The 26023-nt window shown below is 43.2% G+C and overlaps 2 protein-coding genes across 6 annotated transcripts in view; one reads left to right on the top strand and one right to left on the bottom strand.

Moving 5' to 3' along the window:
* Positions 1–9911, top strand: part of LOC124009336 — a 13139-nt gene extending 3228 nt beyond the window's left edge. For 2 of the 3 annotated variants that reach the window (XM_046321012.1, XM_046321010.1), the window contains 9 exons: positions 874–1035; positions 3118–3315; positions 6033–6224; positions 6348–6437; positions 6557–6692; positions 6779–6826; positions 6934–7427; positions 7512–8654; positions 8870–9911. In XM_046321012.1, the coding sequence (XP_046176968.1) occupies positions 874–1035; positions 3118–3315; positions 6033–6224; positions 6348–6437; positions 6557–6692; positions 6779–6826; positions 6934–7427; positions 7512–8654; positions 8870–8935 (2529 nt within the window). In that variant the 3' untranslated portion in view covers positions 8936–9911. The remainder of the gene's footprint in view (positions 1–873; positions 1036–3117; positions 3316–6032; positions 6225–6347; positions 6438–6556; positions 6693–6778; positions 6827–6933; positions 7428–7511; positions 8655–8869) is intronic. The other variant, XM_046321011.1, reaches the window with a different exon arrangement.
* Positions 9902–26023, bottom strand: part of LOC124009334 (histone deacetylase complex subunit SAP130-like) — a 24775-nt gene continuing 8653 nt past the window's right edge. For all 3 annotated transcript variants that reach the window (XM_046321006.1, XM_046321007.1, XM_046321009.1), the window contains exons 8-19: positions 25289–25393; positions 24847–24988; positions 24466–24584; positions 23897–24175; positions 23467–23641; positions 18872–18964; positions 18353–18702; positions 17905–18129; positions 17640–17765; positions 13341–13444; positions 12872–12985; positions 9902–12452 (exon numbers count right to left, since the gene is read on the bottom strand). In XM_046321006.1, coding sequence (XP_046176962.1) covers positions 12294–12452; positions 12872–12985; positions 13341–13444; positions 17640–17765; positions 17905–18129; positions 18353–18702; positions 18872–18964; positions 23467–23641; positions 23897–24175; positions 24466–24584; positions 24847–24988; positions 25289–25393 — 1991 coding nt within the window. In that variant the 3' untranslated portion in view covers positions 9902–12293. The remainder of the gene's footprint in view (positions 12453–12871; positions 12986–13340; positions 13445–17639; positions 17766–17904; positions 18130–18352; positions 18703–18871; positions 18965–23466; positions 23642–23896; positions 24176–24465; positions 24585–24846; positions 24989–25288; positions 25394–26023) is intronic.

Below are 26023 nucleotides of genomic sequence, written 5' to 3'. Positions count from 1 at the left end.
CTCACTATAATGCTCTTTACACTTTTCAGCTAAAAACAGAATCCAGCAGTTGAAAGGGTTGAAAGTGCCATTTATCTGCGTTAGTACAGCACATTGTCTGTCATTCATAACACCTCTCGCACTAGTGTACCTCTCTCACTCCATCTCTCTCTCTCTGTTTCTCCCTCTCTCTCTCTCTGTTTCTCCCTCCCGCCCTCTCTCTCTCTCTCTCTCTCTCTCTCTCTCTCTCTCTCTCTCTCTCTCTCTCTCTCTCTCTCTCTCTCTCTCTCTCTCTCTCTCTCTCTCTCTCTCTCTCTCTCTCTCTCTCTCTCTCTCTCTCTCTCTCTCTCTCTCTCTCTTTTCTGCCCATCCCCCTCTTTCTTGGCAGTTTTCCCTACAGTCAGTTAGATTTCTAATCATTCCTCTTTTTAGAATGGAGATCAGGTTGCATACGGCTGTGTAAAATGAATGGAAAAGCATCACTCCACATAAGCCTTATTTCTGCAGTGAAAGGGACTTTGAGTAGCTGTCTGTCTCTAGCCTCTATCTCCTCTGATTTTCAGTAACCACTGTTCTCTCTCTCTCCCCCTTCCCTGCTCTCTCTGTCACTGCTGCCTCTACTCCATCTGCTCCTACTGTCACTCCATCTTTCCCACCCTTCTCCATCTGCCCCTTGTTTCTTTCTCTCTCTCACACTCTCTCCCCATTCCTTCTCTATCTGGTCCTGCTTTCTTTGAATCTGTTCACGTGTCCTTCCATTCTTTCCACCCCTCCATTCTCGCTCTGCTCCATCCGTCCCTGCTGTCCCTCCATCTTTCCCTCTCTTCATCTCTCCACTCCTCCATCCATCCCTCCCTCCCTCCCTCCACCTGCCTGTGTGTTCCAACCCACCAGGACCTGCAGGATGCCGTGCAGCAGGAGGGCATTGAGCTGGAGGAGCAGCGGGGAGACCGCCAGGAGCTGGAGGAGACCCTGGAGAAGCTGGAGCAGCACAGGATGGAGCTGGAGGACCAGCTCAAACTGACCAGGCTGGAGTGCGTCCAGGAGAGCCAGCAGGTGAGACACACACAGAGATAACAGCTGCTATGGCTGCTGTTAGGGGGAAATTCAGACTTAAGGTGCACACATGTACATTTCATTTAATTCCCTTTTCATGCAATTTTTTCTCTACACGTATTCTGACCTTGAACTTAAACATGCCACCGAGTTATACGTTTGTGTGGCAGAGGTGTGTCAGTAATACCGACATACATAATAACTGTCACTTTAGTGTTAGTTGCCTTCAATTTGTAGCCTACATTTTACATCATCCCATTACATCATTAGTTTACCTTTCTTTCATCTGTCACGTCCGTGTGGTTGTTCCCGAGGGTCGCTAGCAATAGTGGATCATATGACGCGAACGTTCTAAGTTGTGCAATAATTTGGGACACGTAGCCTATTTGTATCCTTATGGAACGCAGACCATATGTAGCAGTTTACACGGTTCACGACGACTGGACTGTTCTCATCACATTTCCATGATTAGCGAAGGTAGATTTGTAGATAGGTATAGATTTATGTATGTTCAACCCATATTGTACCCTTTTCTCACCTTCCAATTTTTCATGGATTGAAAAACTGAGTATTGCTAAATGTCTGCTCTGCTAGAGCTGCCCTGGTCAACTGTAAGCGCTGTTATTGTGAAGTAGAAACATCTAGGAGCAAGCTCACAGAACGGGACTTCAGAGTGCTGAAGTGTGTAGCACGTAAAAATCATCTGTCCTCGGTTGCAACACTCACTACAGAGTTCAAAAGTGCCTCTGGAAGCAATGTCAGCACAATAACTGTTAGTCAGGAGCTTCATTAAATGGGTTTCCATGGCTGAGCATCTGCACTGCATCGGCTGAATTGCGTTCTCTGGAGTGATGAATCATGCTTCACCATCTGGCAGTCTGACGGACGAATCTGGGTTTGACAGATGTCAGGAGAACTCTACCTTCCCCAAGTGTAAAGTTTGGTGGAGGAGGAATAATGGTCTGGGGCTGTTTTTCATGGTTTGGGCTAGGCCCCTTAGTTGCAGTGCAGGGAAATCTTAACGCATACAATGACATTCTAGACAATTCTGTGCTTCCAACTTTGTGGCAAAAGATTGGTGAAAGCAGGTCCATGCAGAAATGGTTTGTTGAGATCGGTGTGGAAGAACTTGACTGGTCTGCACAAAGCCCTGACCTCAACCCCATCAAACACCTTTGAGATGAATTGGAACGTAGACCGCGAGCCCGACCTCACTAATGCTCTTGTGGCTGAATTAAATAGTCTTCCCAGAAGAGTGGAGGCTGTTGTAGCAGCAAATTGGGGACCAACTCCATATTAATGTCCATGATTTTGGAATAAGATGTTCGATGAGTCATGTAGTGTATTTTTTGTGTAAAGGCTCTCCATCCCGGTTTTTGCATGATTCATAAAGACTTTCCTAACCTGCATAATCTAGAAGATCAGAGTATTTTTCCATCTACCAATTGGTGCTGAAAAGGAGATGAATATGCATATATTTAGATGGCTTTCTTTCATTGATCCCTAATATTCTGAACTCGTTCACTCGATTCTAGTGAGCCTGTCGAAAATTCCTATTAAAGGAACACAGTATTTAAAGGGATGGTTTAAGATTAATTTACTGAAAACCCTATTGAATGAAACTCAACGAGAAAATCCGTTGGCCAACAAGTGGGCGGGTTTTCAGTGGTTACATTTTTAAAAATTCAGTGTGTGCAACGGAGCCACACCTGTCTGAATCAGCCTCTTACTGAATAAAACATAACAAGTAGTGTTTTTATGAGTGAATGGTAATTTGTATCAGTGAAGATTAGCTTTGTAGGGCAGTTGAAATGGAAGGTTTCAATTGTTGGGGAATGCAATCTCGGTAAAGGCGTAAACATTGCCTTTAAATTACAATAACATCACAAAGCTTGTCTTCAGCACTACAGATTGAATCCAGTCCTTAGTTGGTTTGTGGTCAGTTCAAACCTATTCTCCAATCTTCAAATGAATAAAGATGATATTCATCCATGTTATTATTGCTACCCTTTCGCTGCTCCCACGTCATCTCCCTCTGACTCTGCTGTCTCCTCCTCTGTCCCACTTCTTCCCTCCTTACAGATTCTTTCCCTGCAGGCAGAGGAGGTGGACAGGGAAACGAAGGTGGAGGAGTATGAGCGGGAGCTGGCCCGGGCAAGGAGGAAACTCAAACAGCTGAAAATGGAGGTCAGACGGGCCCAGGGGAAGGTGGAGGAGGCGGGCGAACGCACCATCCCTCTGGAGGAGTCCATCAGACAATCATATGAGGAGATTTTACAGGTGGATGTGTCTTTAGTTGAAGACCCATCCCTTCCAAATATATTCCACTCTGGTTATGAACTCATTGTCCTTCCAAAAATACCTGCTATGGAAGGATTGGGTTGATGACAGCATTACAATAGGGTAGTCTTTCATGAGTTCGTTGATCCAGTCCTGCAGTCATCAGAAGGGTCAGTGGTCACAAAAGACAGCGAACAAGCCCTGGGCTATGGTCACAAGGGAGAGTAGTCGAGCTTGTAAAGCCCATTAAGAGAATTGGACCATGGCCTCTGTTTTTCCCTGCCACTGTGTCTCCTGCTATTCTCCTCACGTGGCAACTGGAACCCTTGAAGTAAGATAGCCTCTAGGGTTTCCTAGAATGCCAGGATGCAGAGCGAATATAAGAATATGGTATCAGGCTACAGTATATGTGGGTGTGACCGACTGAGGTTGAAACCCAAGTCTCCTCTGTGTTAGCCCGCTGAGCTAAAGCTTCAGGCGAAGGTACTCCAAACCACCTCTGTTACATGAGAATACTAATATAAAGCAGTTCAGTCAGACCGGCAGGGGGTGGGGATTCATTGTTATTTCAGTCCCCTGCTGACAGGTGATTAATGTGTATGTAGCCTTCATCATGCCCCCCAGTGTATTGATCTGTGTTGTCACAGGACTGGAGAGTGAAGAGGCTGGTCGCATTGATCCGTTGTGCGTGTTATTGATCCTCCATGTTGATTTTTGTTCCTTTTAATCATTCTGTCTCATGAGAAAAAGCCTTCAAGCTGTAGTAGACCGATATTTAATATCAGCTGGGTTTCTTTTGTTTGCTGATGATGTACCAGACATAATCTTTAAGGAGATAACAGTCATTGATTCAGGGAGAGTTCAAAAGGTCTATTTTATTGGATAAAGACAAGCACAAGGTCTTTGAATAGCCATGTGCCTAGCACTCAAGCCCAACCACTTACTTACTTGGTCTTTACCGTGCCAAGTGGAGCATAAGGCCTGCCCCCATCTCTTACTGTTCTGGGCAAAGCTAACACATGCATAGTGTAACAAACTTCTTCTTCGTCTGATGACGAGTAGGAAGGATCGGACCAAAATGCAGCGTTGTAAGTGTCCATGATAATTTATTATATCAGAACACGAACAAAAAAAAAAAAATAACAAAGTGAGGGAAGAAATGAAAATCGAAACGGTTCTGTATGGTGAAAACACAGACACAGAAAACAACTACCCACAAACACACATGGCTCTCAATCAGAGGCAACGATTGACAGCTGCCTCTGATTGGGAAGGCCAAACACATAGAACTATAACACACAGAACAAACATAGAATGCCCACCCCAACCAAACTAAAATAGAGACATAAAAAAGTAACTAAGGTCAGGACGTGACACATAGACTTCTCTAAGATGTACAATACCATGTACAATACACACCTACTCATTCAAGGTTTTTATTTTATTTTTGTATTTTCTACATTGTAGAATAATAGTGAAGACATCAAAACTATGCAATAACACATATGGAATCATGTAGAAACCCAAAAAGTGTTAAAACAAATCAAATATATTTTATATTTATGATTCTTCAAAGGAGCCACACTTTGCCTTGATGACAGATTTGCACACGCTTGGCATTATCTCAACCAGCTTCACCTGGAATGCTTTTCCAACAGTCTTGAAGGAGTTCCCACATATGCTGAGCACTTGTTGGCTGCATTTCCTTCATTCTGCAGTCATCCTAAAACATTGGGTTGAGCTTGGGTGATTGTGGAGGCCAGGTCATCTGATGCAGCACTCCATCACTCTCCTTCTTGGTCAAATAGCCCTTACACAGCCTGGAGGTGTGTTGGGTCATTGTCCTGTTGAAAAATAAATGATAGTCCCACGAAGCGCAAACCAGATGGGATGGCTGCAGAATGCTGTGGTAGCCATGCTGGTTATTAAGTATGCCTTGAATTCTAAACAAATCACTGACAGTGTCACCAGTGAAGCACCATCACACCACCTCCTACATGCTTCACGGTGGGAACCACACATGCGGATATCATCTGTTAACCTATTCCTATTCGAACCAAAGGACAGATTTCCACCGGTCTAATCCATTGCTTATGTTTCTTGGCCCAAGCAAGTCTTCTTATTGGTGTCCTTTAGTAGTGATTTCTTTGCATTAATTTGACCATGAAGGCCTGATTCACGCAGTCTCTTCTGAACACTTTATGTTGATGTTACTTGAACTCTGTGAAACATTTATTTGGGCTCCTCTTCGAGTTAGAGGTAACTCTGGGTCTTCCTTTCCGATGGCGGTGCTCATGAAAGCCATTTTCATCATAGCGCTTGACGGTTTTTGCGACTGCACTTGAAGAAACAACACAACTGATTGGCTCAAATGCATTAAGAAGGAAATAAATTCCTCAAATTAACTTTTAACAAGGTATTGAAATGCATTCCAGGTGACTACCTCATGAAACTGGTTGAGAGAATGCCAAGAGTGTGCAAAGCTGTCATCAAGGAAAAGGGTGGTTACTTTGAAGAATCTCTAATATACTCTTTTGGTTACTACATGATTCCATATGTATTATTTCATAGTTTTGATGTCTTCACTATTATTCTACAATGTAGGAAATAGTGAAAATAAAGAAAAACCCTTGAATGAATAGGTGTGTCCAAACTTTTGACTGGTAATCTATATATATGATAAATAATTGCTTTTGTTGATGACTGCTGTGGACTAGGAGGAGCAGACGCTCAGTATACTTAGTGGGGAGCGGACGGGAGATGCAATACTGCCAGACCACCAGCAGGTGGAGCCAATCGACACATCCCCCATCAGCCTCAGGACAGAGGACGGAAATCTTGACGTCCCCGCTGTACCAGCCAGATCATGGGGCAGGAGCCAATCACTGCCTGTCTATGCTGAAATCCTGGTATGTTTCATACAAAAGTGTTTAAATCTTACATGATGTCCATCAAACCCATCAAACTTGGGATAGCTTGAATTATGGGTCCTACGTGCTTTGAAATGAGTTGCCTATTCTCTCTTTTCACAGGCAAACCTTGGGTGTGCGGCTCGCGCTAAGAACGGATTGGCTGATACACAAGAAGAGGAGGAGGAGACAACTACACCAAGCACACCAAAGGTATGGCTACCGTATTACCTCCGTGTTATGTACTGTAACCCAAAAATCATTTGAAGAGACTGGATGTATGAGGAAAACTCCCTTAAACTGTGAGAAATGTTTAACCTATACCTCTCTAGCAGATGGATAAGGGAGAAAAGGAAGAGAAAGTGGAGGACGAAGAAAATATTTCCCAAACACGATCCACCAGTAGCATAGCAGTTGAAGAGCTCGACTTCTACCACCCCGACCCCTTCATTCACTGTGAATCTGAAGGTGAGTATCTATCTGTTCCATATGATTTGATGATGATGATTATGATGATAATGGTGGTGATGATGATGATTTTTTTCTTTTTGCAGATTACCTTTTCAAAGATGACGACCTCTTTGCCAAAACAGATCAATCTGGTGAGTGAAGTTCATATCTAAAACTTTGACAATCTGATTGATTATAATTATACGCTATAGCATTATCCAGGCCTCTAATTCTGTTTTCGACTGATCCTTTATCGTAGATGATGACCCGTTCAAAGGCACAGACCCCTTCGCTGCAGACATCCTCTTTCCAGAGGGGACAGAGGAGCCCTATCCCTCCACTGATCCGGATACCCGCCTGGAACTTGGATCTAACGACGAGACAGACAACAGCCTCTCCTGCGCTGAGAACAAAGCCTCCACCGGCACCCAGTGCTTCGAGTCCGAGTTCCCCGACGAGGACGAATCCAGCGACATAGAAATCAGTTACAGCAGGGAGGATCTGGACACTGTTCACATGGACGCTGTTGAACTCTCCTTCGTTGAGCCCCAAACCTTGATCATGACCGAACGCTTGGGTTTCAAGCCCATCTACGCAGCTCAAACTTGTTCCTTGGAAACTGAATTAGATGACGCAGAAGAACCCGGCGTAGCTTCTGGGCGCGAACCCTTCAGTCAAGCATCCAGGGCCAACACCTGGGCTGCTGGACCTAACTTCTCCACCGAATCCGACCCCAATGGATACGAGTTTGACATCAACGCAGTATCCCCTCCTTCCGACATAGAAGAGATTGACATCAACGCAGTATCCCCTCCTTCCGACATAGAAGAGATTGACATCAACGCAGTATCCCCTCCTTCCGACATAGAAGAGATTGACATCACTCTTGGATCTATTCCAGTTGACTTTGACCTGGTGCCACCTGGGTATGACTCCGTGGAACCCAGCTACCCTGTTGGGATTCAGGCTTGTGACTCAGAACCTGCCGGAACAGGTGGATGCGACCTTCCTGAACCCAGCCCTCCTGTACCCACCCGCCCGGTCCGTCCACCTAGACGCCTCAAAGGGGGAGCATCAGCGGACCTTGTGGAAGAGCCAGACACTCCCAAAGCTGAAGGCTGTGATCCAGGTTCTTCCAACCGCTCTGCTGATTCAGAGTTGGACAGTGCTATCGGGATGGACCCTCTTACCAGCTCAGCTGAACACAACAGTAAATTCAGCTTCGGCAACAATAGTTTTGAGCTGAACTACGAGCCCAACTATGAGCCCAGTAGTCAAACTTCGTACAACTATGGATTTAAACTCAGCCCCGAACACCACAGCGAAGAGATCTTAGATCCTTTTGCCGCTGAACTCAGCGATGAAGAAGCTGACAACCAAGCCTCATTTGATCCTTACGAATTTGAGCCTATTGCTCAATCTGAGAACCAAGACGTGTTCGACCCTTATGGGTTTGGACATACATCTCATGTCACTGACCGAGACACATTTGACCCCTATGGTTTCAAACTCTTAAGTTTTGAGACTGACAACCAAGCTATCGTCGACTTACACAGCGGCGATGATATGAACCTTGAAGACAACAATAACACAAACAAAAGGGACTCCCTTAGCTTCGATTTCAGTAACAGAGCTTCAATGGACCCCTATAGTTCAGAACCCAGTAATACTGCAACAATGGATCTCCTTGGTCTGGATCTCAGCAGAGCCAACAGTGTTGCTGAGTCAGACTGTAACAATCCTACAGCGTCTGACCCATTAGGAACAGTACAAACTATGCCAGCAGGAAGCAATCTACTGGACCTGGACCTTGTGTTTGGAAGAAGTAGTTATAGTGATAACCCTGAAGTCGCCACTGACCTCTACCACTGTGAGCCTAGACAGGGAAACCCTGCTGGTCCAGACAACTTAGAATTCAGATTGAGAGACACCGCCCACTCTGAGTCTGTAGACACCGTTTCTGACTGGATGACTGTTAAGGTCAGTGGCTCTTCTGTTGTTTTGACACTCTGTGGGCACGTGTGTGTGTGTTTAATGTATAGTTGTGTATGTGGTGTACTGTTAAGAGGGCGTGTGTAGCTGTGGATTTGTGTGCAAGCATGGATGTGTGTGTTAGTGTGTGCATGTGTGAAGATTTTACCGTTTACGATCCAATGACAGTAACTTTAACTATCATTTGTATTCTTGCCTCGCAGACCAACTCCAGGGAATCCTTGTCCTTTGGCCCAGTCAAACACAGCACACACAGCCTGGACAAATGAACCATTCCCTGGAAAGAAGACACCAGTGTGGTCATGACTCTGCAGTATAGTACAACAATGGGGAAGTAGATGGAAGGATATGAAGCAAAGGCGGGAATGAGTCTCTTTTCTCCAAGCTGGCATGATTCACCTTGACCCCTAGTCAAGGGTTGCAACATTGCATTGATTTGAACGTGATTGATATGTTAATTGAAAATCATAATTTGATTAATCTAATTTGAGTTATTAATTGCTGATGGTTGCTTTGCAGTTATACGGCCTTGGTTTGTTCTACACCCTGTTAAAGTTGCAATACAGTATTGAATCTGGGTCCAGATGCAGTAGGTTCTCGGAGGTGAGAACAAACAATTCCACATCCCTCGAGTTTGAATTGCATGAAAACCAAAGGATTTATTATCCTTGTTTATCTGGAAACTCTTCACAACCATCCATCCTTTATCCGATTTACAGTATACGAGGTGCCAAGGGATAGGGAAAAGGATGGAGTGAATAGTTTGGTGTTGAGCCATCTGCAAATACAACGGATTACTTTTGAGGGAGGTGAGAAAACCAGGTTGGTAGAATGCAGGGTCTGAGCAGTTTTGTGTTAAATTTTATTAGTCAACTGATAATAAGAAAAGCCAACTGTGGCCAATACAAATTGTTACATAACAGTTTAACACCCCTTGGACCTTCCACGACCGGATTTGCCCACTCCTGGTTGACTATATAATATTTTAACTACCAATGTGGCATGGCGCGAGCCAAACGTTGAACAACAACACGTATATACATCGGTATGTACTTTCTCAGACCAGTAAAGGGCCAGTAATACATAGATCAATTTAGGGGATTACAAAGTGAGTGGCTAATCTTTCACACATACTACTGTAAATTAACCATTCATCCAGTGTGCAAATATCCATAGCGTTACAAAATTAACTCCCATTTTTGCGTGCTGGTACTGCCAATATAACACGCCAAATGCTTAGTACAAAGTGTCTTTATTGCAGTGATGGGGAATGGCAAAACAAACAAACAGAATGTAGTAATCTAGACCCAACTGCATGTAATACACATTCACCATGAGCTACAACGCATAGTAAAACAAATGAATGATACACTAGCAAACCTGCTTGGTCAAAAAACAAAACAACAAGAGTCCATATAACCAACAAAATCTACTTATTTTTACACATACAACATTAAAGAATGTATAGATACTGTACATTGTGTGCATATGCACAATATAAGCCTATGGACGCACAATTTCAACTGGTTTCATACAGTTCTTAATCCATATTTTATCAAAACATAGTTGATACTATACAGAATCAACAAGATATGGCATACAAAAAGCACAAAAGAACCTTCCTGCCACTGAAGGTTGTTCAGAAGCTACAGATGACCTTGTATTGATGTAATCAACTACCATACACCAAAAGGCGTCAAATAATAGCGTCACTTTTGATGAGTGGGTATACTTGTATATTCACAGTTCATATTGGTTTAAAAAAAAAAAAAATACATGTCCATTTACATTTAAAAGAACTTGTGTTCTTCAGCAAATAACTCTATAACGAGACACTCCTCATTGACTGTCTAGCAATATTTTGCATGCTTACTTAGAATTAGAACATTAATAGACAATAGACATGTAGTGACTGAGGACAACAGATCTATCCTTATTCAACTTTTAGGTACTGTAGACTCATGGAGTAACCGCTCTCATGGAAATATATGTTCTCAAAAGATGGAAGGCAGGCAGAACGAGGCGCGATCAGGTGGGACCATTCTAGCCAATGAGGGCAGATGAGTATTTGAACAGTAGGCCATAGAGATGGAGGACTCATCTTTGTATCTGTGCCATTATAGCATCAGGGTTACATCTCCAGTTTAAAGTAGTACATTTTCTTCATTAGTTGATTGCTCCCAACTCAGAAATCCCTACCCAGTTGACTACTTTAAAATGGTGGAAGCCCTCAATTGCAATGTCCATGCTAAAACAGGTGATACCCATGATAAGTACTACATCTCTCTCTATAACAGCAGGCACAACTCCGATATAAGCTATTTTTTTATATTTTCCGAAGTTGCCGTTATGTCACGAGAATCCACTTACGTCAGTGCATTCGTAAGAACCTTATCATTGTGAAACTTATATTCAATCAAATAAGCCTCACGTAGCTAATTAGTTACATTTTTTTTGATCAAATTCGACACTCATTGACCTCCCCATACAAAAATTCCTCACTTTGTGGGCTTATTTCCGTGGAAAGATATTGGGCGGAGTAAAACCTCTCGCTTCGTCTCTTCCTGTCTGATACTGTATGATTGATTAGGGGATGTATCAAAATGGAAGTGATGTCTTCATTTGAAATGTCAGACTGACATGAATAACACGGTTGCAGTTTTAGTGTCTTTCCCTTTGCCCACAAACCAAGAAGAATACTTGTACAACATTCCAAACTAAAGCCCCCTAAAGTACATTGTCCCTATATTTTTACAGACATTGTACACTCAGCTACAGATAGCAGTAGAAAAGGCATCCCTTAAATATTTTGTCCCAAATAGAGTAACACGTACTCAGTGAAAGGTATAGAAGAGATGACAGTTGCACTTTCTTTTACAATCTTTACTTAAGAGATTACTACGTTGAACCTGGGGTCAAATATGTAAGCTGTACTTGATTCAGTTTGCCAGACAGCTAACTCAAAGCTAAAACAAGCACATGACAAAGTATTTGACATATATATATTTGTGGAATACTGTGATATACAAAACTCTTCATTTGGACCGTAGAGTGACATTTCCAATGACTGCACTTGGTAGCACACTTCTGATTTGATCCCATTACCAGAGTGAAGTAAGGATAAATACATTGTACAGATTTACACATTTATTACGTAATAAGTACTTGATGATAGTTCAACAACCCATGTCAATGCTTTGCACCACACAATGTTCAAGGGTATGAATTCAACATAGTGCATCCCCTCTAGACCATCATTCAACCAATCAAATCATAATAATTCTACCCGCCATCCAATCAACAACTGAGGACATACCAACTTCCTGAAGCAGTCTTAATACTTGTACATTCAGGTCCGTTGACAAGCTCCCCACTTGGGACATAGTGGAACTGTAGCTGTTCCTTCTGCCGACCACTTGTGTCTCAGTTCTAGGTCACAGTTCTAGGTCAAGAGTGGTTGGACGGTCACGCACAGCTAACAAGTAACCCCAGAAACCATACTGCCACAATCTGCCAGTTGTCCATGGTCAAACCATGGTCAGATCAGTGAGGGGTGTAGACTAGTGCGGCCTTCAAAAAGAGAAGGGTACAGGGGATCAGCTTAGGCTTGGTTTTCCCACCTCTGTTCTAGGCTTTGTCCTTGCGCTTCAGCTTGTTGACTTTCTTGGCTCCACCGTTCTTGTTGATTAGCTTCATGACTTTCTCCTTGTGATCCAGCACCTTCATCATGGTGTCTCTAGCCTCAGTGATCTGGTCCATCACCAGCTTACAGCGCTGCATGTTACCCTGGGGAAAGCGGAGGGAGAGACAATTCAAAATGGCTGACTGACATGCATAACAATGACTAGGCCCAGGTAGAATTTCCCTAGAGTCCTCAGAAATGGTATAAAGCTGCCTGTGGAATTGATCAAAACCAGACCAAATACTGATACATGTCAGCATTCCTGGTTATAATAGTGTGTAGTAGTAGTAGTGTTTATGGAAATAGAGAGTTCTTAGATATTGTTAACAGTCATATAGTGATGAGATATTGTAAACAGTCAGATAGTGAATGAGAAAACATATGGGGTTTGTAGGCTATAACTAGGGCCAAGAGTCTTTCCTGGTTAGGTCACGTGGTCTGAGAAAACTCTGTTTCTACCCATGAGCAGCAGACGTGCATGGATTTTTTGTTGTTGAAAAAGCTGTGTTGTCGCGTGTTTGACCTGTATGAGCTCATTGATACGGTGCAGGTCATCATCCGACCCGGCCTTCTTCTTTGGGATCAGACCCTCTTGGAGGGTCGTGAGGCGGCTGTACACGTCATGCTCCAGATTAGTCTAGTGATAGAGAGAGGAGAGACGTAATAAAGACCAACACTACAACAGACTTATTCAGGAGGACAAGTATCTTGTTCAAAGAAGATCTAGTTTTAGACCCACTTCATTGTCTTCCGACAGCTACGTCATAACGTGATGCGTTACCATGAAGCACTATCAGTGCAGACGGTCGTCGCTCTCTCTGACGCGAGACAATGAGATTCACTTGGGTACAATTTAAGTGTCATCTCTTTTCGCTCCACCACCAACTTCATAACTCTTAAGTTCTTTCCATAGTGCTTAAAAGTTGACCGCACTGAGTAACTGTACTCTCTATACAAAGATCATTGTAAAAGGGAAGTAGTGTTTCTCTCACCAGCTGCATGAGCTGTGCAGCACACAGGTGCATCTTCCAGCCCTGTGCTCTGCACACCACCCCTTTCTGATTGGCTACGTCCTGCAGGGTGCCCTTCTTCTCCTCTGAAACCATGACAATGCACCATTAAAGCCATATTATAATACAGTAATACCTTCAACAACACACACCATTAAGCTATTTAACTATAACTAGGGTCAGGATTTTTTCCTGGTCAAATTACAAGGATTGCAGGGATAAACTCTAGGCCCTAGTCATGTAATATGTGTGCTATGAAAGTGACTGGTCATTTGCAGGCAAGGTAAATAGCATTTCCCTGATTAGTATTTTGTGACGTCTCCAAAAATGTAAAGCCAACAAATGACACTCGCTTTCATAGCATACTACACCTTCCAGTTAGGCTTCACAGTGCACCTAGCACAAGAAAACGTTGTCCTCTTGATGTGTGTGTGTGTGTGTGATTTATAAATGTTTTCCTATCTATGCATCTTAGCATCTGGTGAGAATAATAACCTTGTGTGATGTTGTTGTAATAATTGTTGTGTAATTTAGTTGTCCAAACAAAACAATTAATAAACTATTCGACCTCAAAAGCCTCCAGAGCATCACTGCCATTTCAGTCCTCAATAAGTGAATTTCAGTCTCTCGAAAAGCCCATTTTATAATATAAATTTAATTTGCAAACTATAAAGAGTATTTCTTACTGTGTAAAAATGATGTGCAGGAGGGGGAAAAAGCTCAAAAGGGTTTGTCGAGGGGCCCCCCGGCCCTCCAGTGGTCATAAATCACACAGACTAAGCAGTGTAGACAAATAAACTAAAGAAACGCAAAAGAGGTCAAATAAAATAAAATCTAAGCAGAAAGTCCAACTACTAAGGTGTAGAGCTGTGATAGACAATAGGTGCCTCAAAACATGTTTTCAGTACAATGACAGGGATCGCTTGGCATATTCAGGCGGGAGTGAGTTCCAGATCATAGGGCCTCTGTAGGTCATTCAGAATTTGTTGTTCGTGAATGTGGGTGACGTAGCGGTTGTCTGTTTCTTGTTAGTAGTTATGGAATTAACGTGGCAGTGAAATTGTTTTTGAAGAAAGCGGATAATAAGTGATTTAAAAGAGCCGTAAACAAATTGAGCAACTTGAAGAGAATTCCTTCCATAAACATTCTGTCCTCGTAGTTTGAAAAGTGGTGATGAAAGGTCTCGAAAACCAGCAGATATGATTTATAACCAGCGTTTCCGCAGGCGATAGATTGATAGTAGTTTGGTATGGTGTGTGCTGGTCCATGTAATGTTACAGTCACTGCTGAATGGGAAGATCATTGTGTAGACAGAGCAGTGCTTCGGTTTATGACATATCGCATTTTGCCAAGTATCCTTGTATTTTTTCTGATCCTAGGAGGTTATTGCCTTTATGTGTGATTGATATTTTATTTAAATCGATCCTTTATTTAACTAGGCAAGTCGGTTAAGAACACATTCTTATTTACAATGACGGCCTACTGGTGAACAGTGGTAAACTGCTTTGTTCAGGGGCAGAACGACATATTTTTACATTGTCAACTCGGGGATTCGATCCAGCAACCTTTAGGTTACTGGCCCAATGCTCTAACCACTAGGCTACTTGTGGTTTCCATGACAATTCATCATCAATCAAAACACCAAGAAAGAGGGTTGTACAGGCTTGATCAACAGGCATATTATTAATATGGACCCCTATAGAGCCCCCCACCCCCTATAAGCCTACATAAAACACAGCCCTTATTTTAAGTGTTTCTAAAATCTCCTATGGGAAAAAGTTCAGGTGGAAAAATGATTGGAACAAATTCTGTTTCATTGGCATTATGACTCATACCGTGGTCCTCTATATAGTATGTATTTTCTGTTCTTTGGACAAAATCATATTTGTTTTCGTTTTTTGTTAGAGTCAGTGACAATTGATTGATTTTAAGCCACTGAGATATTACACAGTTCATCATTAACAACATTAATAAGGTAATTTAGATTTCTGTGAGGGTATAACACACATATGATTAGCAAACAATATCTGGGAATGCACTCTGGATGCTTTGGGCTGATCATTTATATAGATAAAATAATAGGGGTCCAAGTGTCGATCTCTGCAGCACACCACAATTAATCTCTATTTCTTTGAAAATCATATGGGGCAGCAGGGTAGCCTAGTGGTTAGAGTGTTGGACTAGTAACCGAAAGGTTGCAAGCTCAAATCCCCGAGCTGACAAGGTACAAATCTGTCGTTCTGTCCCTGAACAGGCAGTTAACCAACTGAACCCACTGAATTTGTTCTAAACTGACTTTCCTAGTAAAATAAATAAAATATATTGCTTTCTATCCTTTAGATATACCCGGAGAACCAAAGCAGAGATTGTTCATTCACTCCCTAGTTTAATTTAAAAAATATATATGATTAGGGATGGGTGCAGTTATTCAAATGAACGTTAGTATTCCATTACTTGGGAAAGTATTAATCTTATTTCATGTTTATATTTTAAATACAATGATCTGTGTGCCATTGCTGCATAGCCTACAAGGATAGACCACTACATTCAAAATATGAATAAAAACAGTGACAGTTATGAGTGTGCCCCATACAAAATAGACACCGGTAGCCTACACACCCGTTTCACATAGGTAGTTTGTTGTTATTGTCAGTCAATCACAGCGGCGCTACAGAGTAGCAAGTGTAGTGGCCAATTTCTCAATCAATGCAAAATGGAATTAAAATGACAGAATTTAGTTGGCTAAATGAGTAGGCTATACTGATCAACCAACATGTGGGGAGTTGTTTAATATGAATGGAGTTGTTGACAAGTAGTGGGAGCGCAGCAAAATAGCCTCAATTAGCCTTTCTACTTTAGTTAGTCAGTTGGCTACTTTAGCTAGCTAGCTTCTTTCTAACGATTTGATTCAGTCAAGTCATGCACAACCAGGTGGTATGATAGATAACCTATGGCAGCAACAAATGTTGTCTAACTAGCACGAGTTGGTGTAGTCTCTCCCTCCCCCTCTGAACGCACCAGGGCTGCGTTCAGTACATTTGAAGATTCTGGAACATTAAATTGAAATGGTGCTGTACTGAACAACAAGTTGAAAAATGAGGAGGGGTTGGGGAACCCTGTTAACATGGCCACTGCCCTGTAAGTCACTCAGTGCTTCAAGACATACCTCACCACATCAACCAAAAAGGAGCAAACGTACCATAAAGTCTATTCAAGAACATACAAGAATGTGTGGGGGAAACTTGCCATTCAGCACAAACCTTTCCGTAATTTAGCAAATGTTCAAGCGAACTGAACGCTCCTCAGCTCTCTCCCGAGTCACACAAGCAAGTCTCCAAATTTTATTTTTCTTTAAAGCACATTTTTGGATAAAAAATGCCCATTCCAAGTTTTCAGCGAGATACCTAATGTATGATCTTTGCGATCATTTGCTTTATGTATTTTGTCAATTAGAGTGAGATTTTCTGAAGCCATACTGATGTTTGTATAACAGACTTTCCTTGATAAGATATTTTATTTATTCATTATATGAATGCTTCAACAACAAAAAAATTGATAGCTGACAAATTCAGATTGTTTGTAATTTGTCAAGTTTACTAGATCAGCTTTATGAATCAGAAACAATTTTGGCCATTTTCAGTTCATCGGGCACAATGCCCTTTGAAAATATACATAAAAAAATGTGGGAAAGAGGTGTGATAATGAAATCAGCCACTTCTTTAGCCAGTTTAACATATAATCTGTTGTGGGTAATTTGGTTGGTGCTTATATTTGTTTTATTTCACACATGTACAAGTGTGTATTAATACACATGCTTGAATTGGAAATGTTCACACACCCTCAGAGAGTGGGGTCACAGCCAGGATCTGCCATTATCAACAGCTACCCTAGAGCAATTAGGGTTAAGTGCACAGGAAGTTGGTGTCATCTTAATTGGGGAGAACGGGCTCGTGGAAATGGCTGGAGTGGAATGTTATCAAGCACATGGTTTCCATTCCGGACATCATTATGAGCCGTTCTGCCCTCAGCAGCCTCCTTTGGTTAAGTGCCATGCTCTAGGGCACATCGACATAGACTTTTCACCTCGTTGGCTTGGGGATTTGAACTAGCGACCTTTCGGTTATGGGCCCAATACTCTAACCGCTAGGCTACCTGTCGCATTTTAGTCCCATTAAGTGCATTTCAGTCCCACAACAAGCTCTTAGAACCCAGAATGTATGACAATTCATTATAAGTACAGTTATGATTGAATGCAATCAATAATAAAGACATTGGTCTGACCTTTGACCCGGATGTCACTGTATCTCTGGAAGTGGTGATAGGCAGCCTTCCAGGGGTTCCTGTAGTGGCGGAGGAGTGTGACCGGGGGACGAGCACGGGTGGGGACATAACGCACCCCTTCCTCATCTGCAGGGAAGGGAAACGTACAGTGGTCACATACAAGGTCAAATATAGGGAAATTAGCCTACCGTAACTTCAGCAAACTTACCCTTAACCTGGACAAGTGAATCATGAATAAAGAGTTTGAGTATCTACTTTCTCCTACCTATGTACTCCTTGAGGGGCGACTTGCGTTTCTCGGCCCTCATGCTGAGGGGTCTGGCTAGGACCTTCTCCTCGTCCGTGCTATTGGTCTCCATCATCTCGCTCTCTTCCGTGGAGATGACATGCTGCTGCTTCCGGGGCTTCTTCCTGGGTGAGGCACCGGGGGTCACATCCCCACTGGGCATCATGGACAACAAGGGGGTACCACAATGGGGCATGGGGGGACCTGGAGGGCGAGGAGAGAGAGGAAGAACTAGAAGATCAATAGCTCAGGGCCCGTATTCACTAAGTGTATCAGAGTAGGAATGCTGATCAGCCCCCCTCCCTTTATTTATCTTGATTTAAAAGGAAAACTGATCATAGATCAGCAATAGGACACCAATAAAATAAAAAGTTTACAACATTATTGGTTTTGGTGGTGGCAAATACATTTTTCAATTCAAATGTACCTGGTTTGGAGGTATCCATGACCTCCACCTCCTGCTTTATCTTGATCTCAGGGAGGGTGGAGCTTATTCCACATGCCGCCGTGCTACTGGCCGCTGACTGGGTAGGCGGAATAACCACGTTGGCCATAGACAAGATTGGTGGAGTGATGGCGGACAGGGCGGGGCCAGGCTGTGAGTGTGGGGGTGCTGACACTGAGAGGAGCGTCTGGATTGGCTGAGAGGGTTGCTGGTGGGGCGGGGCTCCGGGATGCTGCTGGTGTTCATTGGTCTGATGGCTGGGCAGAGCCTCCATGGATGATGACATCACCGGGGGAGCCAGGGACACGTGGAGATCAGGCTTGTGTTTCACACTGGGAGGTCAGAGAAAAGATCATCAACCACCTAATCATTTGAAAGTACATTTTCAACTACAAGATATTATTAATACAGGAGTATGCAGTTGACCAGAGGATTCCAGCGTGTTTACACAGCATAGTCTTTGATCAGGGCCTACTAACAATATGCAGTGCTACATCTTACCCTGCTGGGCGTGGAAACCCTGATGCATGCCTGATTCCTCCGTCTATCCTGGGGCTGTTGGCCTCTGGGATCAGGTTCTTCCTGACTGCAGACCTTTATAGGGAAAACAGACACCGGTTAGTGTTGGGATAGAAGAAAAGCCTACTCAAACGGTAGCTGCTGAGGACTAGGGCTGTGGTGGCCACGAAATCTTCAGCCGGTGATTGTCAAGCAAATAACTGTCAGTCTCACAGGTAATTGACTGGTATTTAACATAAACACATTTAGCATCTTGTGGCTTCCACATATAGCCTACAAGCCACTGATGCAGACCTTTGGAACATCTACATTTTAAAAGGTGTAATAAATCCATTTAATATAGCCTACACCTTCACAATAAATCTGTTATTTATTTTAGGCAGGTCTAAAGAAACATGATCTGAAGAAAATGTAGCCTTTTTCAGAAGAACAGAATCGCATACTCAGTTGTCCTTATGTTAGGTCCTGATCTGGTTATGCCATATGGCAGTGGGCTACACTAGTTAATTTAGCAGACAAGATTTGCTTAGAATTCCGTGGCATTATTTTATAGTATGAAGAATATATTGAACAAATCTCCAAACGACGAGGGAGTGCGCACTATTCTGTGTTGATTGGTTAACAAAGAAATAGGTATTCCAAATGCTTAATGAGCTATTCGTGTAACTTTAGTTGTTCTACAAACTCTGGGCTACATGTTTTGATTTAATACATTGTAAGGCAGCAAGATGCGACTAACGATGATTTGAAAAAAGCTGCTTGAAAAAGGCATGAGCTCTGCTTTGTTATTTGTCCAGGGTGTACACACTTTGTCAATCTCGCATTCACAATTATACAAGCCCTTGACAATGCCTTGAATTTCCCGGTGGCATCCCCTTTGTGTGGCCATAATGCATCCTAAAAAAAAATCCATGCCCTTTGCAGCCCTTCTCTCGCTGTCTGCTCCGAAGCACTACTCACTCACACGGCTTGTCATCACCTGATCTGGTCTTTCTCACAGGCTACAAGTGAAGACAGACACATCGGGGACGCAACTGCATTTTGGAAGAACTGTCCACATTTACTTTTTGTCAGCCAACAAGATGAGTAGGCCTAACGAACAGCATAAGCACTAGCCTATGTCAATCTACTATCCCCCATAGCATACAAGTTGACCTATTATATTCTGTGAGAGAAAAACATTCCAAACAGTTTGGGAGAGTTGTGGGATGTGATAGATCCCAAATTAATACAACCACTAGCATCAAACAAACTTTACGCAATAAGGCAGACATTTAACTTAACATTTTTATAAACTATTAGACTATTTCTTCACATTATAAGCGCAACAATGTGCACACTGCAATAGGCTAAGTGCTAATGTTCCATTAGGGAAAACACCATTATCAAAACTGACCACAAATGCAATTATGCATGTAATGCTTTAATTATAAAAAGGTGCATTTTTATGGTGAAAACTTTCTTCCCCAAACTCACGTGCAGCTTATGTATGCCAGTTAAGCTTGTTAAACGGATTAATGTGCTTAATTTGAAATGTGCTTAGTTATTTGGCCACTTTAGTTGTGATACAAACCTTATTAAAACACATAGGCCTATGGGCTAGGCTACATGAGGTGTGTGACTATGATTCAAAAAAGTAAAAGACAAAAAAACACTTATTAAGCTGGTCATCATTCACAAGTGATAAGCTAATATTGTCACCCATCAGACTATTCTTGATTTAATCTAATCTTTTCATATAAAATACATGTGTGAAATTTGTTTGGACTTAGAATGGAGCATTATCATGCACCTGTAACGAAAAAGGGGCAGCGGGAAAAAATGTAATCTATGCACTTAAATAGCGAATTAAGCTTTTCCTGTGTTTCTTTTTCATGCCAGCCAGGTAGGCTATACTCCTGTTGTAAAGACAAGCAATGTGCTTAATATTAGGAAAGTTGAGAAATAAATATAGTAGGCCTAGCCTATAGAAAGCTGGTGGGATCCTCCTCTTTTTAATATTTATTTATTTTTATTTCACCTTTATTTAACCAGGTAGGCTAGTTGAGAACAGGTTCTCATTTGCAACTGCGACCTGGCCAAGATAAAGCATAGCAGTGTGAACAGACAACACAGAGTTACACATGGAGTAAACAATTAACAAGTCAATAACACAGAGAAAAAAAGGGGAGTCTATATACAATGTGTGCAAAAGGCATGAGGAGGTAGGCGAATAATTACAATATTGCAGATTAACACTGGAGTGATAAATGATCAGATGATCATGTACATATTCAAGGTCGGAACCATCCAGTGTGGTGATGATAGTCGGGCATGCGGGTGCAGGCAGCGATCGGTTGAAAAGCATGCATTTGGTTTTACTAGCGTTTAAGAGCAGTTGGAGGCCACGGAAGGAGTGTTGTATGGCATTGAAGCTCGATTGGAGGTTAGATAGCACAGTGTCCAATGACGGGCCGAAAGTGTATACAATGGTGTCGTCTGCGTAGAGGTGGATCAGGGAATCGCCCGCAGCAAGAGCAACATCATTGATATACACAGAGAAAAGAGTCGGCTCGAGAATTGAACCCTGTGGCACCCCCATAGAGACTGCCAGAGGACCGGACAACATGCCCTCCGATTTGACACACTGAACTCTGTCTGCAAAGTAATTGGTGAACCAGGCAAGGCAGTCATCCGAAAAACCGAGGCTACTGAGTCTGCCGATAAGAATATGGTGATTGACAGAGTCGAAAGCCTTGGCAAGGTCAATGAAGACGGCTGCACAGTACTGTCTTTTATCGATGGCGGTTATGATGTCGTTTAGTACCTTGAGTGTGGCTGAGGTGCACCCGTGACCGGCTCGGAAACCAGATTGCATAGCGGAGAAGGTACGGTGGGATTCGAGATGGTCAGTGACCTGTTTGTTGACTTGGCTTTCGAAGACCTTAGATAGGCAGGGCAAGTCTGTAACAGTTTGGGTCCAGGGTGTCTCCCCCTTTGAAGAGGGGGGGATGACTGCAGCAGCTTTCCAATCCTTGGGGATCTCAGACGATATGAAAGAGAGGTTGAACAGGCTGGTAATAGGGGTTGCGACAATGACGGCAGATAGTTTCAGAAATAGAGGGTCCAGATTGTCAAGCCCAGCTGATTTATACGGGTCCAGGTTTTGCAGCTCTTTCAGAACATCTGCTATCTGGATTTGGGTAAAGGAGAACCTGGAGAGGCTTGGGCGAGGAGCTGCGGGGGGGCCGGAGCTGTTGGCCGAGGTAGGGGTAGCCAGGCGGAAGGCATGGCCAGCCGTTGAGAAATGCTTGTTGAAGTTTTCGATAATCATGGATTTGTCGGTGGTGACCGTGTTCCTTAGCCTCAGTGCAGTGGGCAGCTGTGAGGAGGTGCTCTTGTTCTCCATGGACTTCACAGTGTTCCAGAACTTTTTGGAGTTGGAGCTACAGGATGCAAACTTCTGCCTGAAGAAGCTGGCCTTAGCTTTCCTGACTGACTGCGTGTATTGGTTCCTGACTTCCCTGAACAGTTGCATATCGCGGGGACTGTTCGATGCTATTGCAGTCCGCCACAGGATGTTTTTGTGCTGGTCGAGGGCAGTCAGATCTGGAGTGAACCAAGGGCTGTATCTGTTCTTAGTTCTGCATTTTTTGAACGGAGCATGCTTATCTAAAATGGTGAGGAAGTTAGTCTTAAAGAATGACCAGGCATCCTCAACAGACGGGATGAGGTCAATGTCCTTCCAGGATACCCAGGCCAGGTCGATTAGAAAGGCCTGCTCACAGAAGTGTTTTAGGGAGCGTTTGACAGTGATGAGGGGTGGTCGTTTGACTGCGGCACCGTAGCGGATACAGGCAATGAGGCAGTGGTCGCTGAGATCCTGGTTGAAGACAGCGGAGGTGTATTTGGAGGGCCAGTTGGTCAGGATGACGTCTATGAGGGTGCCCTTGCTTACAGAGTTAGGGTTGTACCTGGTGGGTTCTTTGATGATTTGTGTGAGATTGAGGGCATCTAGTTTAGATTGTAGGACTGCCGGGGTGTTAAGCATATCCCAGTTTAGGTCACCTAGCAGAACAAACTCTGAAGCTAGATGGGGGGCAATCAATTCACAAATTCACAATTCACAAATGGTGTCCAGGGCACAACTGGGAGCTGAGGGGGGTCGGTAAGCAGGCGGCAACAGCGAGAGACTTATTTCTGGAGTAATTTTCAGGCCATCACTCGGTTTTCTCACGCAATTGCATAGCCTATAGAAATGTTGTGCAACATAAGCCCATGGGCTCTCATGAAGTGTTGGATTAGGTTTTTTAATACATTTGCATTGACGTCAGAGTGATTAGAGGGACAATAGAGTGCTGAGTACCAGGCAGTTAGCAAGTTTGGTAGTATGCAAATGACCATCAGCAGCATCAGAGCTTGGAGAAGCCTAATTGCCGTGACTAAACGGGTCACGTGGAATTTGACTGCCTTCATGACTCATGACCGCCGGTGTGGTGGTAATACGGTCACCGTAACAGCCCTACTTATGAAAAGAGTTGGTGACCACGACTGCTGTAGTAAGGAAAGGAAAACCGTGAGGGGTTTTCTAAACTCACCCCTCGTTGGCAGGCTTCTTACGTAGGATGCTAGGTCGGGGAGAGGACACCAGGGTGGGGGCACCAGGCCCAGTGTTTTGAGGATGTGTCTGACCCACAGAGGTGGGAGGCTGGCTGCCGCCGAACGTCTGGCCGATGGGGTTGGTTACCAGAGTGGTGCCGTCTGCTAACACAACTGAGAAGACAGAGCAACGTTGTTAGAATAGTTGTCTGAAAAGAATAGCTGCTAGGATTTTTTTTTATTACTGTGATTCAAATCTCCAATAAATAACATTAAAATGAAAAGTAACAAAACAGATAAATAAAGAAGTGAAAATACTTGACTGGAGAAAATGCGTAGAATGATTATATTCATAATATATTTCAGACCTGACACGAACTCATTTAAAAACTTTCAACGAAACTTAAACTGCTTCGTTCACCAACTCACTAGAGGTCTTGTTCTCATTGGCTGGTTGTTGTGGGTTGATGGGTGCCGGTTGGATGTTTTGTGCGGTGATCTGACCGGTGGCCGAATGCAAGCCCTGGGCGCTGATGGTGGTTGGCTGGATGCCCTGCGTGGCCATGCCGGCGGGCTGGATGTTCTGCGTGTTGATCTGAGCGATGCGGTCCACCGTCATCAGCTGCATGGGGTTGAGGTGCACAGCCGACGCCACCCCCACACTCGTCTGGGTCTGCATGGCCGTGCCGCTGGGGGCCTGAGGGGTTACTGTGGAGTCGACGGGTTGGGTTTGGATTTGACACACAGGATGAGAGATATATATCTGGTATTATAGATATAGATTAGACTAGTGTATTATTATGTTGAACATGGCTTAGAAAGTCAGAACTAATTAAAAATTTAATTGATTAACAAAATGATCAATAATCCTTATTAAAGTGAGTGTTCAGAAGTTAACAATCTGGCTCTGTGAAAATGACAAGAGTATTATTTGACTGGTTGAGAGTCACAAAAGAGCCAGATGTAGCATGTTGTTAAGAAGGAGAGGTGGATTGTACCTGGGTACTGTCGGATGGTGGACACAGAGCTGGTGATGGGGGTGTAGGTGTGTGTCAGGGGGAACGGTGAAGAAGGGTAGGTAGGCAGGAAGTACTGGAACTGCACTGGCACCGATTGCCTGTGGGGGAACGTGCATATCAAATGAATGAAATAAAACAACCATATCAAAAACTTTCAACTAACCACCAGGAATTTACTCCAAGTACATCAGAAATAAGGAGGCGCTGACATTTTACACTATTGTAGCCCAGGACCAATGAGGACCACATTGGAAATAAGTGTTTTAATGCTCTATCCTCTGGATCAAGTAATCATCTTATTGATGAATGTATTATCATCAACCCAAAATAAAAATGAATCAATCAGCCCTCGTCACTAACCTGTTGTCATTGCGGGCCTCCATGGTGATGGGGTTGGGGGAGGAGCGGTGACCAGAGATGGGGATCAGGTTTCCCCTCTCTCCAGGGTACTCCGGCTGGATCCTGGGCGAGGTGTGGGCTATCGGCTGGGGAACCACTTTAGCTGAAGAGGGTGGAGGTGGAATGGTGTACAATCAGCTGGGTGAAATGTTCATTTTACAACATACAATCACCCCGTAGAGACTTCTTCTATAACTTAAAAGCAAGCTAAAACATTACAGAATCTGGCGCAATGCATTCAACCGTTGACAACTGGAAGTGTCACTGTTTTTAATAGCCACTCTACTCCTATGAATGACTTACTCTACTCCTATGAATGAACATTCCAAGAACTGTGGAGTAGGTTACTCCAGAGAGTAGCTTGGTGCCTTTGCACTCCAATATTAATGATTTAGAAACTTACCCACGGGGATGTTGGACGTGGTGACTGCTGTGGCGTGAGAGGAATGAGAAGTCATCGTCATGGTGACAATGTTACTGTTGGTCATTTGGGGGTGGGGTCCGGAGCCTGGGCGAGGTATGATAATGTGGTTATTACAACATTAAAGCAGAATAAAAGGAAACAGTCAGTCTTGATAGTGAAATAGATTAGTTAGACCTACACTACAGGTCAAAGGTTTTTGAACACCTACCCATTCAAGGGTTTTTCTTTATTTTTTACTATTTTCTACTTTGTAGAATAATAGTGAAGACATCAAAACTATGAAATAACATATGGAATCATGTAGTAACCAAAAATGTGTTAAACAAATCCAAATATATTTGAGATTCTACAAATAGTCACCATTTGCCTTGATGAAAGCTTTGCACACTCTGTAGCAGAGGCAACTCTGGGTCTTCCATTCCTGTGGCAGTCCTCTGAGAGCCAGTTTCATCATAGTGCCTGATGGTTTTTGCAACTGCACTTGAAGAAACCTTAAAAGTCCTTTTCATGTTCCCTATTGACTGAACTTCGTGTTTTAAAGTAATGATGGACTGTCGTTTCTCTTTGCTTATTTGAGCTGTTCTTGCGATAATATGCACTTGGTCTTTTACTAAATGGGGCTATCTTCTGTATACCCCCTACCTTGTCACAATACAACTGATTGCCTCAAATGCATTAAGGAAAGAAATTCCACAAATTTACTTTCGATAAGGC

Source organism: Oncorhynchus gorbuscha, linkage group LG22 (genome assembly GCF_021184085.1).
Source record: "Oncorhynchus gorbuscha isolate QuinsamMale2020 ecotype Even-year linkage group LG22, OgorEven_v1.0, whole genome shotgun sequence".
NCBI classification, from domain to species: domain Eukaryota; kingdom Metazoa; phylum Chordata; class Actinopteri; order Salmoniformes; family Salmonidae; genus Oncorhynchus; species Oncorhynchus gorbuscha.
This window is presented reverse-complemented; position numbering and strand designations above follow the sequence as displayed.